The sequence below is a fragment of the Setaria italica genome, chromosome VIII (assembly GCF_000263155.2).
Source record: "Setaria italica strain Yugu1 chromosome VIII, Setaria_italica_v2.0, whole genome shotgun sequence".
In the NCBI taxonomy this organism is placed as follows: Eukaryota; Viridiplantae; Streptophyta; class Magnoliopsida; order Poales; family Poaceae; genus Setaria; species Setaria italica.
This window is the reverse complement of record NC_028457.1, coordinates 31,564,355-31,584,038: the sequence shown is the minus strand read 5'-3', so window position 1 is coordinate 31,584,038 and position 19,684 is coordinate 31,564,355. Positions and strand designations below refer to the sequence as shown.

At 50.0% G+C, this 19,684-nt stretch overlaps 1 protein-coding gene across 1 annotated transcript; it reads left to right on the top strand.

Annotated features, from left to right (window-relative positions):
* The first annotated feature begins 12,345 nt into the window (after window positions 1-12,345).
* LOC106804478 lies at window positions 12,346-14,163 on the top strand. Its single transcript, XM_014805649.2, has 3 exons — window positions 12,346-12,486; window positions 12,575-12,663; window positions 12,754-14,163. Exons 2-3 carry the CDS (start codon window positions 12,636-12,638, stop codon window positions 13,902-13,904), a joined length of 1,179 nt encoding a protein of 392 aa, XP_014661135.2. The 5' UTR covers window positions 12,346-12,486; window positions 12,575-12,635; the 3' UTR covers window positions 13,905-14,163.
* Window positions 14,164-19,684: the final 5,521 nt, after the last annotated feature.

Below are 19,684 nucleotides of genomic sequence, written 5' to 3'. Positions count from 1 at the left end.
CCAGCCAGACCTGCTGCCTGACGGTGACGGTGGCCCCATCCTATAAATGTGCATTTATTTTTAGATTTAACCTTGTAGTTTTTAATTGATAGGTGATGTCGCCCGTCGATCTTCAGGATTTGTTAGCTCAGTTCCTTGTACAATATTTATAACATTTAGTGTGTGTATTTTATGGATATCTCAGTTGCATGTGTATTTATTTTATTTTATTTTTTGCGAATGCTTCTAGTGTATTTATAGTGTTGAGTGTACCTTATTTTTTTATTTTTTTGAATGGCTGATGTTTCGGAAAAAAAATCAGTCATAGCCACCTCGAGAATTTGTTAGGAAAAATTCTGTCATCCGTACCCTGACACTCGAATAAACTCTACCTGAGATTGCAACACCCGTATCGGATACGGGTCAGGCGCCCAAGCGTATTCGCGACCCCGACACCCCCGTATCCGTATCTATCCCCGCGGGGGGCAAAACGGTCTAAGCGCTAGGAAAAAAACGCGAAGCTTCCGCGAGCCCCGCGCGAAGCTGCGCGCGGTCTGTCCTGTGGCCGAGCCCCAGCAAGGGCGAAGTAAAACCGTGACGCCGCAAACCGGCCGCCGCCGGTGATATCTTGATTCCCGACTACGACGTTGATGATATTGATATATCCTTTGATAGCTATGGCGCCAGGAACCAATGCAAAGCATCCGACTCCACAATGGTACAGTCCATGTCAGTCTTTGCAACATGAACGTCCTTTTTCCGTCCCGTACAAGCCATCTTATATTGATCAAGTTTATATAAAAATATAGATCAAGTTTATATAACAAGTTTATTAGATTCATTATGAAATATATTTTCATAGCATACCTATTTAGCATGTCAAGCCATCTTATGTTGACCAAGTTTATATAAAAATATATCGATACTTTTGATGTCTAACAAGTTTGATTAGATTCATTATGAAATATATTTTCATAGCATACCTATTTAGTATTATAAATATTGATACTCTTCATTATAAATTTAATCAAATTTAAAATAGTTTGACTTAGGACAAATTTAAAAGAACACTCTTTGCAGGACGGAGCATAAAGCTTTCTATGTTCTTAAGACCTCGTGCACGTACGGCTGCTGTAATTGGGTGAAGCTACAGTGTCCCTAGGGGTGCTAATGCACCCCTCGAAAAATGAAAAATCAGTGATTAGGTTCAAATTTTCACCATATATGCACCCTTCAAAACTCGATTATATGCATCCAAAAGGCAATCACGCCCTCCTACAATTTGCTCTAACTTCGCCATTGATTCTTTTTACTGACTATAGCTTAAACTAGTCTCTTGTAATTTCCATTTATGGTGGGTTTCTTTTTTTTACTCGCTCAAGCTGGTTTAGTTCCGCGAAAAACCGCCCTCTTTTGTGCAGGAACATCTCGATGACAAAGAGATTATGTACACGGTCATTGTTCATACTTCATACTACTTTGAAGAGCCATTGGATTTAGTCTGATTGACTTGATTCGGTGATGGCCACCTTCTTTACTTTCCGTCTATCTAACAAGGTCTCCGTCACGACTCACGAGATATCCCTCTCTTGTATCTTCCCCTCTAATCGAGGGTGATATACTGATATCTACGACTGTTGACTCCTGTGTTATGATTTTGTTTTTTCCTACTTAAACATAAAACAACATCACGGTAAATAAGTACTGCTCCCTTTGTCCCAAAATAAACACACATCTTACTTCTTGAGGAGTCAAACTTTTTAAGTTTGATCAAAATTTATAAAAAATGTACTACTATGTATTATTTACAATAAGTATTGAGTATTGAGTATATTTTTCTAATAAAGTATTTGGAGATACAAATGTTGATATTATTTTTTAATTCTTAATTCAATTTAAAAATTTTAACTCAGATGTGCGTTTATTTTGGGACGAATGGAGTAGTTGGTAGTAGGTATTCGTTAAATCAATGTGAAAGCCAAAGCTGTGAGCATCCAATACCACAACATGTGCAACAAGCATGGAACAGCGAAGTATCACATCCATACTTCGTACAACTTTTATTGATAATTTACATAAGGTTGTAAAGAGTAAACACACTACTATGGTACAAGAGGGGCCGTAGCCTCAACCTTATTTATACAGCGGAGTCCTAAGTAGTAGTCCCAAACCAACAGGCGGTTTGGCTCCTAGAGTAGATCCTTAGAATCCTCATCCTCTTCAACAGCTACTTCTTCTCCCTCTAGGGTAAGAAAGAAAGAGGAAGCAAGAGTGAGCACCAACAAGAGGTACTCAGCAAATCCCACAATGGTTGTACTAATTAATGCAGGGTTCAAGGAATGGCTGCTAGTTTGCCTAGGAGCTTAGCAATATGTACAGTATATAAAGTTGTAATAAAGGAAGAATGTAATGCAAATAATAATAAGTTGTTTATTTTCTAGAGGGGAATCTACCTCCCTGCTTAGTCCCCAGATTTTATGAGCTTCAGGATCCATCAGGGATTATCCGAGCCGGCTTTTCACCTTCTTTCTAGACACAACCCAGGACAAACTTGAGTCTCTCTTTTGTGGCCTAGTGAAGTATTGATTAAGGCAGCGGCAGAAGTTGTGCCAACTTAGGCCTTGTTTGGCATGGCTCCAACTCTGGGTGGAGTTGCTCCACTCCAGAACTCCAGGTGGAGTTGGAGCGGTCTAGATGGGGTGTTTGGCCAGAAGAGTGCTCTCAACTCCAAAAAGACTGATTTTCAGTGTGGATTGTCATTGTTGCCCCCCAAATCAGGTCCCACTTGTCATCCTCTCTATCCCCATCTTCTTCTTCTTGTTTAGAAGGCATGGACGGCGGGATGACGAGGTGGGTGGCCGGGGCGTGCGGCAGGGTGGGCGGACGGTGGGATGGCGGGGTCTGCAGTGGGGCGGGCAGAAGGCGGGGCAGCGGTGGGGGTTGGGCGATTAGCAGCAGGGGTAGGGGTGCGGACGCGTGCGAGGTCAGGGCGGCGGCCTGGTCCGGCAGTGGAGGAGCCCCGCCCAGGCAAGATGGGGGCGGTGGGCTAGTGGGGTGCGCGCTTGTACTAGCGGGGTGTGCGGATGGTGGGGCAGGCGTGGGCGGTAGGATGACTAGGTGGACGGCCGGGGTGTGCAGACAGCGGGACGGTAGGGTCCGTAGCAGAGCGAGCAAAAGGTGGGGTAGTGGCGGTCGGCCGGTGGCGGCGGGGTCGGGTGGTGGCAGTCGAGGAAGACAGGTGTGCGGGAGAGGAAGACGGCAATCGGTGGCGGGGGAGGAAGACAGGCACGCGGGAGGGAGTCATGGCGTGGGGTGGGGGTGGGGGGCTCGGGAGAAAAGAAACGAACTATTTTTTATGTAACCAGTGGCATTAGTGGGTAATTACCCACCAACTCCACGAGGAGGTTCATGTTGGGTGGTTTTGGAGCTGCAAAAGAGGTGTTCCAAAACTCCATCTCCATTTGTACTACAGCTCCATGGAGTTGACAGCTTCATGGAATTTTGGAGCTAAGGTGTTTGGTTGGAATCTTGGTTGGAGTTGCTAGAGTTCAACTGCATAGCGATGCCAAACACACACTTACTCTATGTCTTGTTTCAGGCTGCCGCGAGGCTTATGCCATCACATTGATGGTTTACTCCGAGGCTTCTGGTGGGGGAGCAAGGAGGGCAAATAGGAGAACATGTCGGGTAGCATGGGAAGATATGACAAAACCAAAATACATGGGAGGTTTCGGCTTCAGAGACATCGAGCTTTTTAATCTCGCCTTGCTTGCTCGGCAGGCCTGGCGAATCCTTCAGGAACCGACATCTCTCAGGGCACGGGTCCTCAAAGCAGTTTACTTTCCTGATGCGGATTTCTTGAATGCGGAACATGGTACTTCACCATCAAGAATCTGGAGAGCAATCATGGATGGTAAAGATGTTCTTGAGCAAGGTCTAATCCGTAGGATCGGAACAGGAGAAGACACAGAGGTGTGGCGTATGAACTGGGTGCCGAGAGACGGTCTGATGAGGCCGGTTAGATGTATCAGCAACTCGCCGCCGGAAAAGGTTAGTGAACTGATCGACCCAATACTGAACATATGGGACATTCAGGCTCTGAAATTACATTTCATGCCTATGGACTGGGAACAGATAATGAGTATACCCCTAACTACGCGGAGACAGCAGGATTTTTGGGCATGGCACTATGAAAAAACTAGGGTGTTCTCGGTCAGATCGGCATACCGGATGCTAGTTAGTAACCGGGAAAGAAGGACGGACTGGATCGAGCACAATGCTGGCAGATCAGACATGAGGGCGGATCAAAAGGAGTGGACAGATTTGTGGAATGTCAAGGTTCCGTCCAAGGTTCATGTTTTCCTCTGGAGGCTTGCGAAGCAATCTATACCAACAGGAGATGTTCGACAGCACAGGAATATGACGCAGAATAGCAGCTGCTCCATCTGTGGCTGTCAAGACTCATGGAGGGATTCTCTGTTGGAATGCAACATGCATGGCTAAATGCGTTTGGGCATTACAAGGCGAGGAGCTAGTGGAGTTCATCAGTGAATCTCCAAACGATGACGCCCGCAGTTGGCTGCATGAAGCAGTGGAAGCCCTTCGGCGTGACGAACTGGTGCGGCTGGTAGTTACGATGTGGTCAATCTGGTATGCAAGACGGAAAGCCATACACGAAAACATCTTTCAAAGCCCGCTGTCGACTCACAGCTTTGTAGAGCGTTTCCTCGCGGATTTGGAACTAGCTACACCGAAGGCAGAGAAGGAGGGAGGTGTACAGGCTAAAGTTCCTCGCTGGATCCCGCCCCCTCAAGGTACGATGAAGGTGAATGTTGATGCTGCGCTGTCAAAGAACTCCTGTATCGCGACACTGGCAGCAATCGCTAGGGATGAAGCAGGCAACTTTCAGGGAGCGTCCGTGGTCGTTATGGAAGGTATCTCATCACCGGAAATAGCGGAAGCGATGGCCTGCAGAGAGGGTTTAGCTCTCGCGAACGACCTCATGTTGCGGAAGGTCAGGATTGCCACCGATTGTGCAAATGTTTCGAAGAGCATACAAGGTCCTGGGATGGGCCTGTATGGCCATATTACCAGGAGATCAAAGAAGGAATGGCAAGCTTCACGACGGCGGAAATCGTCCATGAAAGTAGGAACTCGAACGGTGATGCTCATAGATTGGTTAAGAGTTCGATTTATGAACCTATAGGACGTCATGTTTGGTTGTTATCTCCTCCTGATGAAGTTTGTACCGGTTACCCTAATATATGAATAAAGGCGGTACTGTTCTTAACAAAAAACCAGTCTCGCAGCTCTCTTCTCCAAGTTGAAGAAACTTCTCGCATCGATCGAACAGGATTGCGGTTTCGAGTTTTGGTAGCATTTGTTGGAGGCTTGGCAGCTCGCTTGGCCTGGGTGGATGGGCTCGTCGGATCAAGAAACCTCGCCGCGAAGGTCCCTGACGCCGGCGATGGATTCCGGCGCCGGCACTACGGGTGGGTCCCGTCTCCTCTGCTTCGCGGCTTCAGTGCTCACCGGTGGTGTCTGCCGCCGGGCGTCTTACCCGCCGGTGTTGTCCGTGTTAGAACCTCGCCGGAGAGGCAACGCACACGTTGCCGGCAGGATCACGGCCAAACACACAAGCCCAAGAATACTCACGCGAACACTCTGGACACGATCTTATTTTGGTGCTACTGAATTGGCAGCTTTTCCTGTGTCTATTCCTTTGCTTAAATGGACAATTACATGGCAAGAAGAAATGGCCTCCAATCGGGCCGATTACACTACAGCTAATTTTCCTAAACATAGCAAGTAATCTAAGGAAAGTAAATCACTAGTATTACGCAGGCAAGGATTATTGTCAACAATCTCCTCCTAAGCCTTGCCGTGCTTGCTATCAATATGGAACAGGCCAATCTTTGTGCGAAGCTCATGAAACTTGACTCTGCCCAGTGGCTTTGTCAGAATATCACTCAGTTGCTCTTCGCTCCTGATGAACTTCACTTCAATCAGGCCCTTTTCAGAGGACTCCCGGACTAGATGATACTTCACCTTAATGTGTTTGCTCTGTCCGTGGAGTACCGGATTCTTGATTAACGCAATAGCAGACTTGTTGTCCACCCTCAGCAGTGGCACACTCGGCGCAGACCCCTGCACTTCTGCTAGCACTCGGGCGAGCCATAGTGCCTGACAAGCCGCATTAGCTGCTGCGATATACTCCGATTCACAGCTGGATTGAGCCACCACTCTCTGCTTTGTGGACTGCCAGGTAATTGGGCTGCTGGCCAAGAAGAAAATGACCCCTGTTGTGCTTTTCCTTGCATCAATATCTCCTGCAAAATCAGCATCGCTGAACCCTGTCAACAGTACCTGATCTCCCTTTTTCCTGTCAAACCAGAGCCCCCAATTTTGGGTCCCTGCCACATAGCGCAGGATGTGCTTCACAGCAGCAAGGTGGTCCTCCCGTGGATCTTCCAGGAACCCGCTAACATACCCAACAGCAAAAGCTGGATCAGGGCGGGTGTTAACCAGGTAACTCAGACTCCCGACGATGCCTGTACATCGTCACGTCGACCGGCAGCTTTGAATTGTGCTTGCTTAGCTTCAGGCGTGCCTCCATGGGCACCTGGCAGGGATTGCACCCGGCCATGCCGCTCCTCTCCAGGATCTTGCCGGCGTAGGCGCCTTGACTCAGCGAGACCCCCTTTCACTCTGCTTCACTTCAATGCCGAGGTAGTAGTGAAGCAGACCGAGGTCACTCATTTTGAACGCGGCTGCCATCTCCTTCTTGAACGCCCTTATGTCACCAGGGCTTGAACCGGTGATCACAAGGTCATCGACATAGACCCCGAGCACCAGCTGAGCACCGCCAATCCGCCTGACGTAGATGGCGTGTTCTGTTGGACTCCTCCTAAAACCAAGCGACAACAAAGTGTCGTCCAGTTTTGCGTTCCAGGTGCGCGGGGCTTGATGCAGGCCGTACAGTGCTTTTCGCAGTTTGAGTACCTTGTCCTCCTTGCCGGTGATGATGAAGCCTGCCGGCTGCTCGACGTAGACTTCCTCCTGTAGGTCGCTGTTCAGGAACGCCAACTTGACATCCATGTGGTGCACCTCCCACCCCTCGTGCGCCGCGAGGGCGATGAGCAGGCGCACTGAGTCGAGCCTGGCCACCGGTGCGAACACCTCAACACCTCATCATAGTTGATGCTGCGTCGCTATGCATAGCCCTTCACCACAAGGCACGCCTTGTGCTTGGACACCGCCCCGTGCTCGTCCCTCTTCACTTTGAACACCCATTTCACCCCGATCGCCTTGCGGCCGGGTGGGAGGTCGGCAAGGCACCATGTGCCGTTCTCCTCGATGGACTCCATCTCCTCCATCATCGCCTTCCTCCAGCAGGGGCTACATTCTGCCTCGGCGAATGAGGCAGGCTCGTCGGCGCTCGCCATGTGCACCTCTTCTACCATCAGTGCGCGCGGTGCTAAGCCACGTGGCGAGGCTGGCCCGATAATGTTGTCGATGTTTCGGAACTGGAGAGGTACGTCGTCATCGTGATCGGCGTCAAGGTTGTCGTTGTCGATGCCGTCCGGTGGACCAGGTTCTGGTTTGCCCCCGCCCACGTCGAGGAGCGGCGACTGCTCTCCCAGCACACCCTCTCCAGGAGCCTCGATGGCGTCATCATCCTCTGGCGCGGCTGGGCCTGTGGTCGCGTACTCCACCGTGAAGATGTCATCGCCGCTGCTCGGCTCGCTGTTGTTGCCTCCAGTGCCCCAGTCCCACTGGGCTTGCTCGTCGAACACCATGTCTCGCGTCACGTGGACACGCTTCGTGATGGGGTCATAGGCGCGGTACGCCTTGGTGCCGCGCTCGTAGGCGACGAAGATCATCCTGTGGTCGCGATCGTCGAGCTTCTTCAGGTGTGGCGTCGTGTTCCGGATGTAGGTGATGCAGCCGAATGTCCTGAGGTGATGTACAACCGGCTTCTTCCCGTGCCACACCTCGAACGGGTTCATCCCATCCACGCTCTTCGTCGAACACCGCTTCAGCAAGTACACAGCGGTGCTCACCACCTCGCCCTAGAACCAGCCAGGCAGGCCCTTGGCCTTGAGCATACTCCTCGTCGTTGCCACCACTGTGCCATTCTGACGCTCGACGACGCCGTTTTGCTGCGGGCTGTAGGGTGCGGTATGCTGATGATGCACGCCCTCAGCCGTGCAGTACTCTGCAAACTCGGCAGCGGTGAACTCTCCTCCACGGTCAGTTCGGAGTGCCTTGAGCTTGACGCCGGACTCGCTTTCCGCCCGTGCCTGAAACTCCTTGATGGCAGCCGTGGCACGATCCTTTGATGGGATCGCGGCTACCCACATGTATCTGCTGAGATCATCCACTACCAGCAAGAAGTACTTGTTACCTCTAGGTGTCTCCGGCGAGATGGGGCCGCACAGGTCACCGTACACCAGCTCGAGACACTGCCGTGCACGGTATTCTGCCTGCACCGAGAAGGGATTCCGCCTCTGCTTGCCGGCCTGGCAAGCCTCGCACAGTTGGTCGACCTGCCCAATTTTTGGCAGGCCGCACACCAGCTCCTCCCTTGCCAGCTTCCTCAACACTGCCATGTTGACGTGGCCGAAACGCTCGTGCCAGCGCCACGCTGCCTCGCCATCGCGTCCGTGCAATGCTAGGCACGACGGCGTTGCCATCTTGATGCGAAGTACATACAACCGATTGGTCGCACGTGTCAGCTTCACCAGTAACTGGCCGCTGGACTCCTAGATCCTCATCACCCCAACGTCAATGTCGACCTTATAGCCGTCCTCATCGAACTGGCCGATGCTGACAATGTTCGTCGTCAGCCGAGAGATGAAGTAGACCCCGGAGAACGACCGGAGCTTGCCGTTCTTGCAAACGAATGTGATGGTGCCCCGACCCTCGATCTACGCCACCGAGTTGTCACCGAACCGCATGGTGCCGAGCACCGCCGTGTCCAACTTTGAGAAGGTGGCTCTAGATCCGGACATGTGGTTGGTGGCGTCGGTGTCCAGGACCCACGTTTCCGCCTCCCGCTCCTTCTCTTCCCCAAGGTGAGCAAACACCTTCTCCTCTCTGATCTCGATCTGGGTGCGCGATCCCGACGCCGCCACCCCAGATCCGTCGCCGCCATGCTTCTAGCCGGCTCCTTGCAACGCCGGATTGACCCTAGGAAGTAGAGTGGCCGTCGATGGGGGAGGCGCCGGCGACCCAGCCGGCGGTGTGCTGGTGGATTGCGGTGGCGGTGTTGAGGTCAGAGTTGGGGACAACTTCACGAGTAGAAGTGAGGCCTCCTCGTCTTCTTGGACGACGTGAGCCTCTCTCTTCAGGGCTTCGACCTGCACTCACGGGCCCAATGGCCTATTTTCCCGCAGCGCCTGCATTCATCGCCAGTGGGCCGGCCTGAGTTTGACGGCCCACCCGAGCCACCACGCCCACGACTGCGCCAGCGTCTTCCTCCTCCTCTATTCATGCTGCCGCCACCACCTCTAGCGCTGCCGCCGGAGTGGTTCTCCGCCTCGCGCTTCTTCCGCCGTGTGTCTCATTCCTCCTCCGTGAGGTATAGCTTTCCTTCGTGCTGCAACGACGCCGGCACTTCCTCGAATGCCTCCTCCACCTCCTTCAGCCTGTCCGTCAGATCGGCGACCGACATCGTCGACACATCGAGGAGTGTCTTAATGGCGATCGTGATCTGCTTGAAACGGGGTGGGAGGCTGCGGAGCATCTTCGCGACGATATCAGCATCCTTCAATTCTTCATCCAGTGCGGCGAGATGCGCCGCCATGTTGTTAAGGTGCAGCGCATAGTCCTCTATAGACTCACCGTCTTTGAACGTGGCGAGATTGAACTTCCGGCGCAGATGCTGCGCCGTCGACTTCTTCACGCGATCGTCGCCAACCCTCATGGTTGCGATCGTGCTCCAGGCCTCCTTCGCCATAGCTTTCTTGGCAATCGTCGACACCATTTCTAGTGGCACCGCGCCGCACAAGGCGTCGAGCGCCATCATCTCTTCTTGCAGGTCAGCGCCGCCCTCCTTGATCATGCTCCAAAGGGCTCTTGCCTTTAGCTTGACCTCCATTAGGAGTGCCCACTCTGAATAATTGGTCTTGGTGAGGACGGGGTAGCTACTCCCGCTGCTCACCTTACGAATCACCCGATGAATCACGGCGCCGTCCTTCGAGGTGCCGTCGGCGACCTTCTTCGAGTCTCCCATGGTCCCAGGTAGGTATTAATGGCTCTTGATGCCACTTGTTAGAACCTCGCCGGAGAGGCAACGCACACGTTGCCGGCAGGATCACGGCCAAACACACAAGCCCAAGAATACTCACGCGAACACTCTGGACACGATCTTATTTTGGTGCTACTGAATTGGCAGCTTTCCTGTGTCTATTCCTTTGCTTAAATGGACAATTACATGGCAAGAAGAAATGGCCTCCAATCGGGCCGATTACACTACATCTAATTTTCCTAAACATAGCTAGTAATCTAAGGAAAGTAAATCACTAGTATTACGCAGGCAAGGATTATTGTCAACAGTCCGCGCACGCGAGGCGTTCGACGAAAGGCCCCTTAACAGATCAAGGCCCAACGCGGGGCGCGAGCCGGCGCCGGCGTCGTCGTGGTGGGCGGGCGTTCCTCTGGATATCCTTGGTGTCGTGCTGTGCCCCGGTTTCTGCCCTGCCACGCTGACCGTGCCGGTGAGCGGGCCACTGGCGCCGCACCATTGGCCACCACGCGCCTGCCACCGCCGCTGCCCGTGCTGGCGCTCCCCAAGCTCAGGCTCTCGTGCTTGACCGCCGACGGTGCGCCTGATATTGTGCTTAGGGAGGGTTTTAAATATTTCCCAGCATGCCACTATGATCACAAAGGTATCTTTTCAGTGAAATCGGCATATTATCCGTCGATGCAAACAAGGATGAAAGGTTGAAGGGTCTATATCTGGAATCTAGTAGTGCTCCCACAAGCAGGATCAATTTCTCAATGCAAGGAGTTGAACACAAATAGACAATGTTGGAGACTTGAGTTGGAGGTAATATAAGGTGGACTACTCTAGTAGATGTAATGTGCCATGGCCAACGAGGTGATGTCATGCTTGTGGCAATTACCATTTGAAAAACACAGCTGATTGCTGCGTTTTGGTGGCTGTGGTGGGACATGAGGAACGAGACCAGGGAAGCTGAGCATGTTAGTTGCACATTGCGCTACCTATTATATATAGGCATACTTGCAATTTTTGAATCCTGGGAAGGACATTCAAATTCGAAGTAAGGCATCGATTCCAGAAGTACTGAGAAAAGTTTCTTTAATTTTGTAATCCATGAAATATTTCTTTTGTAAAACTACAATATATGCTTCCAGAAGTACTGAGAAAAGTAAGTAGAGAAAACACGCAGAACAAATTATTGGATGAGAGTAATATTATTGTTTGATAGATGTGAACATTTCATTTGATTTAAGCCCAATGTCTTTATTGGTAACATTTTATATATAGATTTGTTGTTTTTGTTACTACTACTAAGAGGTCCGTATTTTTAGTTTTTGTCCTAGCCCTGCAATCTCAGGACCGACACTATTTGGTACTTATATCCAATCCTCTAGATTGAGATATATTTATATAACCTAATAATTAACATCCACCCATTTTCATTTCTTTTCCACCTCATGTCCGTACCGACTATACCGTCACCGTTCACCCAGTCTAATTAATCCACACGTATCTTTTCTTATTTTTTCTCCCACCCGCCACCACTCACTTCCAACATAATTAATCCCCACCTACCCCTTTCACGTTTCTTCTCCCTTTCGAGCCCCGACTGCACCGCCACCGCTCGCCCCCCAACCTAATTAATCTCGCCCACCATTCCTCATTTCTTCTCTCGTCCGAGATCGATCGTGCCTCCATTGCTCCCACCAAAAGGTTCTGCGTTCTAGGCACTCTTCCTCCCCATCCAAGAATACTTCCTTCCTCGTCCCTCACTGTCGAGTTCTTGCCTTGCCTCCGCCGCCCTTTTATTAGTCTTGGTGCCGCCACTACTACCCTCAATCACCGTCGGCACAAAGCACTACAAGATGTCGCCTCTAATGATTTTTATCACCATCGATCCTCCATCAGTGCAGTAGGAGACACCCTACTGTATCGTCTTCCCCTCACCATCTGACTAGTCTCACCACCCATCGATTTAGATCCACCATTTGAGGTAAATTTCCACCACCAAACCCTAGATCTATGTAACTATGTTCTTGAAACCTTAAATCTCCTGACCCTAGTCTTTTTTTTCATTTCTTTTGGTGATTCTTTGAAAGGAAACAAACCATTTTTTGGGAGGCAAGGTACCATCCAGCTCGGGCCCTTCACTGTACTCTAGCAAGCGGTGCCTTCAGCATCTGCAATTTTTGCACAATCAAAACCGTTTCGCCCTTTTGAATCAGAATAACAAGATGATCTCAATCTGAGGAAGCAATCGTCGATTCAATCAATCTCAGGTCCGAATTCATAAGCTACTTTGTCGCCCATCGATTTTTTTTTAAAAAATTAACCTGCTCGATTCTTACTGCTGCTGATTTGACTCAGCTTTCTCGGATGTTCGGATCCGTCAGATAAAGAGGCCCACGGCGCTGGTTCTCCGGCGGCGATGGATTCCGGCGCCGGCACCGCCGTCGGTGAGTACCTCCTCCCCGTGTCGCGTACCCCGTGGCCGCTGCTTTTAGATTGCCACGGTTCAGCGGCTGACCGCCGGATGTCCCGTGCAGGCGAGATGTTCGACGAAATGCCCCAAGAGAAGAGGGCGAGGATTGACGCGGGCGCCGAGGACCCGCCGGAGTCGTCGTGGGCGGGCCTCCACGCGGACGCCCTGGGCGTCGTGCTCCGCTTCCTCCCCTGCCTCGCCGACCGCGCCAGGGTGCGTGCCGTGTGCCGCCAGTGGCGCGACGCCGCGCGCGGCCGCGGCGTGGCCCCGCCGCTGCCGCTGCTGGTGCTCCCCAGGTTCAGGTTCGCGAGCCTGACCCCCGGCGGCGTGCTGTCGGCCGCGCGGCGCGCCTGGATGCCACCGGGGCTGGACGCCGGCAACGCCTGCTGCGTGGGGTCCTCTGACGCGTGGGTCGTGGGCGCCGGGCAGGCCGGCGGCGAGTGCTTCATTGTGAACGCCTTCTCCCACGAGGTGCGCCGTCTACCGCACCTGGGCACCTACGACTGCTCGCTGCGCAAAGTGGCGCTCTCCGCTTCGCCTGAGTCGGCACCCGACTGGATTGCGGTTGCCTTCATGATCCGCTGGTCCAGGCCTGAACTGGCGCTCTGGAGACCCGGGATGAGGTCATGGCGCGTTTGCCATCACGCTCTGTTCGCGGGGCACATCGATATCGCCTTCTACCAAGGGAAGCTATACATGCTCTGGAAGTTCACGCCGTGCCTCTTCGCCTTTGAGCTCGGTGATGATGAGCATGGTGTCACCATCTCTCGCATGAAGGATTGTTTCATCGAAAAGCTCCTCCCTACCACTCTTGGGTCCACCCATGAACTGAGCTGCAACATGGTGGAGTGGCATGGAAGACTGTTACTGATCATCAGATACTATGGTGGTTACCAAGCCAGGCACAGAGTTAAGGTCAAAGTGTTCGTGATGGACTTGAGCACGAACCCATCTGTACTCACTGAGATCCACAGCTTCGGCAGCGACTGCATCTTCATTGGCTCAGGCGGCTGCAAGTCCTTTCCTGCTGGTCAGCACGGTGGAGTTGAAGGTGACCTTATCTACTTCGGTCCTGATCATTACAACCCTCACGATGCATTTGTGTACAGCATGAGAGATGGTAGGACAGGGCCCATTTTTAAGCCATTACCTTGCGTCACTCATGCATCGGAGCGCAACCTCGGTTTCCCGGTGTGGTTGTTTCCTAAAGAATGATGTGCTTCAGGAGCAAATCTGTTCTAATGGGTGGTCAGGTCAGGTGCTGCGGTTTGCTCTCAAAGGTTCTGTGTGCTGTGATGCATGATGTTTTGTAACTCAATCTGTTGGAGAGTCATGTGTGTTCCGTTCCCAAATCCCTGTCCATAATCCATATAGTGAGGGAGCTTAATTGGGGAACAAGGGAGATCATCGGCAGAAATTGTTTTCTGCAGTTGTATATGCCTCAAATGGTCTACATGCAAGTTTTTAATTGGCACATCTCATGCTGTTTGTTCCCTCTTATTTTCTCTGTTTTACCTTCTGGAGCTGCTGTGGTCCCTTTCCCCTTTTTGACTGGATTCATATGGAGCATGGTAAAATATTCTGCTACCGTTAGAGGCATGCTGTCTGCTTATCTCTTACTCCATCCGTTCCAAATTGCAGGTGGTTTTAGCTTTTCTAAGTGCATAGATGTTTATATGCACCTAAAAGCCAAAACGACCTACAATTTGGAACGGAGGGAGTAGTTCTTAAATCATAGCTGCCCAAAATGTGTTAGTAAATTGCTTGTACTGTGAATCTGGAATGCTTTGTCACAGTCCTCCCTTAGAGATAGAGGAAGTGGTAGGGAAATTGCAGATAGATTGGGGACGGAAGAACAGCAGCAGAACAGGAGAACAGGGGGGAATGGAAGTTCAGAGTTTCAGTTAACGATTCAGTTACACGCGCTGGGCAGCGCTGACCTCGACTTGGGCTAGTAGGCCCAACTCACACCTACGGCCTCATAACCATTAGGCCCACTAACATTCTATTCAAACATTATTCAGCCGCGCCTGCAATCCTGCACTTCCTGCTCCTCTTCTTCAGATAGATATACCTGTTTTTATCAATCAGATACTCATTGTGTGATATTAACTACAAAGAATAAAGAGCTCTTGAATTTCATGTTTTATCCATGATTTTTAATTTTTTTAAAAAAACGCTTTTTGACGCAAGGAACAGTTGATGTACTCACAAGCATGCAGAGGAAAAAAAGAAAGAGCAGTACATATCAGTTTACTTCAACTTGAGCCTCAGTAGTTACACTCCTCATCTCAAGAGACAGAGATATGAGTATTTAAAGAAGAAAGATGTTTAACTCGTGTATTTTAAATTTAGAACAGCCTGAACTCTGAAAGATTAAGTATTGCATTTGTGCATATCATCGGTACAATGAGGCCCTTTTAATTTGCTGCTAAGTTATTGCCAGCCAACTCTTTTTAAGGCGAGAGACGTCGGAAAGGGCTAGATTGTTTTTTTATTACTCATATAAAGATAATTAGGGCCTTCAAAATGAATAAAAGTACGTAGAAACGAATAAATATTTTAGGCAAGTTGTACAGGAGAAGGGGAAAGAAGAGTACTTAGACTTCTTTAGATTAATGAAGACGGAGGGGGGGTGTTTTGCCCTTTATATATGAAAAGCAGTCTCTCTCTCTTTTTTTTTAAAAAAATAGAAAGATGCAATTGTTGCAAACTGTCCAGCCAACGCTACAATGAAATATGACTATCAATGACGAAAATCGCTGTGACGGACGTCAAGAATGTCACAGAATAGTTGTCATTTTTGTGACGATTCAAGTATTTTCGTCACTAATTTGAGATGACACTGACGAACAGGAATTTTTTCGTCATAAAACATACACAATCCAGACGATTTTATACATTGTCGTGGAACAACTAATCGTTTATGACAGAGTAGAAGAAGGTTTACTCCTTGTAAATTTCTAAGCTTTTGTCTGTACTGATACATCAACGTTGAACATTGTGATGGATCCTGGATGTAAGAGATGACTGAACAGAGCCCTGAGTTCATAACTTACCGTGACGGGCCAGATTACCAGATCCGGCCCAACCCAAGCCCACAAACAACATGTGATACTTCAAACAAAATCTAATCCGTCAGTTCGTATCGATGCGAGAAGTTGAGAGATTTGAGAACAGGCTTTGGCGCAGATTGCTTGGGTAGATGGCCTCCATGGATTCCGGCGCCGACAACGCCGGCGGTGAGTCCTGCCTCTCATCGTCTACAGCGTACCCTTTTGAGTATGGTTGTGGTTTCCAGCAATGCCGGGTCTTTTTGTTCGCTGGCGATGTGTTCGACGGAACGCCCCAGAACCAGAAGAGGCCAAGATTCGACATGGGGCGCGAGCCGCCGCCGCCGCCGCCGCAGGCGTCGACGTGGGCGAGCGTCCATACGGACATCCTGGGCGTGGTGCTCAACTTCCTCCCCTGCGCCGCCGACCGCGCCGCCGTGCGGTCCGTGAGCCGCCACTGGCGCGCCGCCGCGCGCGGCCACTGCCTGCCCCCGCCGCTGCTGGTGCTGGTGCTCCCCAAGTTCAGGTTCTCGTGCCTGAGCTCCCGGGGCGCGATGACGGCCCCGCGGCGCCGGGATGCCCGCGGACGCGGCGGGAGATGACGTCCGTTGCGTGGGCTCGTCTGGCTGCTGGCTTGCAGCCGTGAGGGCCAGTGAGTTTGTTAGCCATGGCAACGGCGAGTGCCTCTTGGTGAACGCCTTCTCCGATGAGGTGATCCATCTACCACGCTTGAAGGCCAATTGCAATTCTTCGATCAATGACAATGATTCTGGGTTTGTTCATACCGCCAATGATAAGAAGTATGGAATGTTACTCTGCAACAATGCGGTGCTATCTGCTACACCTAATTCCGGGTCCAAGTGCATTGTGGCTGCTATCTTCCAATACACGATGTCCGCACGCAGACTTGCTCTCTGGCAAGCTGGGATGACGTCATGGTACGTTTGCCGCGGTGATTGCATTGCTTGGGGCAGTGATCTTGCCTTCTATCATGGGAAGCTGTACATGATCTGGAAGTACATGCCATATGTCCATGCTTTTGAACTCGGGGAGGATGAGCATGGAGTCAATGTGTCTTGTGTTTCTAGTCATGTGATTATCTACTTCTCCGATCCAAGCACAATTATTCATTGAGGTTCCAAATGGTTGTTTGGCGTGGAAAGCTGCTATTAATCATTAGAAACTTCGATGCTCGCAAAATCGAACCAGAAATTGTTAAAGTTGAGGTGTTTGCTCTTGACATCAGCACAAGCCGTGTCACTGAGATCCACAGCTTTGATGGGGACTGTATTTTTGTTGACAACCGCGGTTGCAAGTCCTTTTCTGCTGGTTTGCATGTTGGAGTTCAAGGTGACCTTATCTACTTCGCTGATGGATATGATGGAGTATTCAGTTACAAGAACCGTTTGTTTGATGCATTCGTGTGCAACATTACAGATGGTACGATCAGGCCTTTAGCTGTCGAGTTTTCTCCAACCAATTCAGGCGCACCAGAGGTCCACCTCGACATCCCAGTGTGGTTCTGTCCTTCCGAATGATCTGCTGCAGGTTAATTCTGATCTTGCTGGCTGTTTGGGGCAAGCCTTTTGCCCTATATGAAATTCTGAATAGTATGATGCCTACCTTACTATAGCTCCATCTTCTAGAACAACCATGTGTATTTTGTTTCCCTGGACTGGATATGATGAGTAACATATGAAAGTTGGGTGCAATGTTCTCTTATTGTCAGTGGCATGCTTTCTGTGCGCATTATATATTTACCTATAAATGATATTAAGCACAGATTGATGCTTGTCCAAGATCCTACTTTCAGATACCATGCACTGTTATATATATGATGATTCAAGTTTAATCTAACACTTCCTTGAGCATTTTCTTCAAATCCTTCAGTTTGCGTAGGGTCAGTTCTTCAGTAAACGAGTCATGGCATGGATGTATTGTGAAGGCAAGCATGGATGCATTGCACCTCTCGAATGAGTTTTATCACTTGTTAGCTCAGCACTACCAGAAACAGTAAATTCGCCAAGTGTAAAAATTTTGCAGAGTGCTTTCTTTCGGGCACTCGGCAAAAAGCCTATTTGCCGAGTGTATTCAATGGGGCACTCGGCAAACACATTACACTCGGCAATAAGGTCTTTTGCCGAGTGCCATAAATACGACACTCGGCAAACCGCTCATAGACACTCGGCAAAGCTCCGACACTCGGTAAAAAAACGGCGCGTGCATCGCACGTGCACCGTCCGTCACCGGACTGGGCCGGCCGTTAGTCCTTTGCCGAGTGTTGGAAGCCGACACTCGGTAAAGAGGGCGTTCGCCGAGTGCCGCCCGCCTACACTCGGCAAAGCAAGAAGTTCGCCGAGTGCCACTGCAAGACACTCGGCAAAGCAAGAAGTTCGCCGAGTGCCAATGCAAGACACTCGGCAAACATATTAGTTCGCCGAGTGTCTAACCCTGGGCACTCGGCAAACACAAGACTTCGCCGAGTGTTTCGTTTTGCACTCGGCGAACGAAAAAAAAAAAATTCGTCCCCTGCCCTCCACACTTTTTCTACTCACGTAGGAGATGTTGTAATCCATAATAAAATTTGGTATATTTTGTGGTATGTTTGCTATTTTTAATGAAATGATTGCATTAATAGGAATTTTTTTATTCATGTCAGATTTTAACTGCAGGTACATGAAATGATGGATTATAAGTAGTGGAAAAATTATATCCATATTATGGAGTCCGGATTGAGGTCTCAACCAGGAAATGAAAAGAAATTTTGAACATTGTTTTCAAAAAACACGACCACGAACGTGTGGTTGAATGGTTGTTAAATTCTAAAAAAAGCAAACGAAATCTGAAAATTACAAGATTTGTCAAGATGTCATGATATTATGTGTGGAGGCTGTGGTAAAAAATTGAGAAGGTTTCGCCCAATTTCTGGCATATGATGCTTAGAAGCCGACTCATCTCCTGGAAGGATTCATAGAAGTTAGAGAGGACACAATAAGATTTGTAGTCCAAGTGACACTTGAGTTAAGGTTTGGCTTCAAATCTTTTTTATAGGCAACATACAACACAGATTGGTTCGTGTCAAAATTTGGAAATTTTTCGGATGCGTTTACTATTTTTTATTGATTAAATGCAATTACATATTTTTAGTAGATATAAATGCAATTTGCGCTATAACTGCATGAAATAATAGAACATTATCAGTAGAAAAATAATTTAACCATTGTTGAGTGACGTTGACATGATTTTGCGCAAGTATATTAGAAAAAGTTCAGTAAAATACGTCATTGCATGCACACTTTGCCGAGTGTCTAGAAAAAACACTCGGCAAAGATAATATATTGCCGAGTGTATAGAAAGAGGCACTCGGCAAACTAGATGCACGGGCCCATTGCCTAGGCCGCGGTTCAAATAAAAAAAATCTAACTTAACTTTGCCGAGTGCCCCCGATCTGGGCACTCGGCAAACACTACAACTTTGCCGAGTGCCCTAGATCTGGCACTCGGCAAAGTACGTGCCCGGCGCGTGATTTTTGGGCGGCAGTTAAAACTACTCTTTGCCGAGTGCCAGATCGCGGGCACTCGGCAAAGATTCGAAGTTATCCAACACTTAGCTCCGTCCGTCGATTCATTTCGGCCAAGATTTCATTCCGCCCGCGCGCCGCACCTCCGCCCGCCGCCCTGCCCGCCGCTCTGCCAGCTGTCCCGCCTTCCGCACCTCCGCCCGAAAAATCTCCGCGCTGGGGAAGTCCACCAACTTTCCGGCGGTTGCAGGGCTGGCCTAGGCGCCTCCTCCTACAGCCGACCAGTGACGTGCCAGATTATGTGCCACGCGATTCGGCTGACCAGGTGCTCGGTGACGTCGTAGGATGTAGTGCGGGTGAAGTGGCACGTGATTGCTGTTGAACTGGCCGAGTGACAACGTTACCTAGTAACACCAAATGGC

What these genes read in the sequence shown, in the direction of transcription:
- LOC106804478 (XM_014805649.2), top strand. Translation starts at nt 12,636, where the DNA reads ATGGATTCCGGCGCCGGCACCGCCGTCG. An exon ending in CGGCGCCGGCACCGCCGTCG is followed by an intron (nt 12,664 to 12,753) that starts GTGAGTACCTCC and finishes TGTCCCGTGCAG; the next exon opens with GCGAGATGTTCGACGAAATG.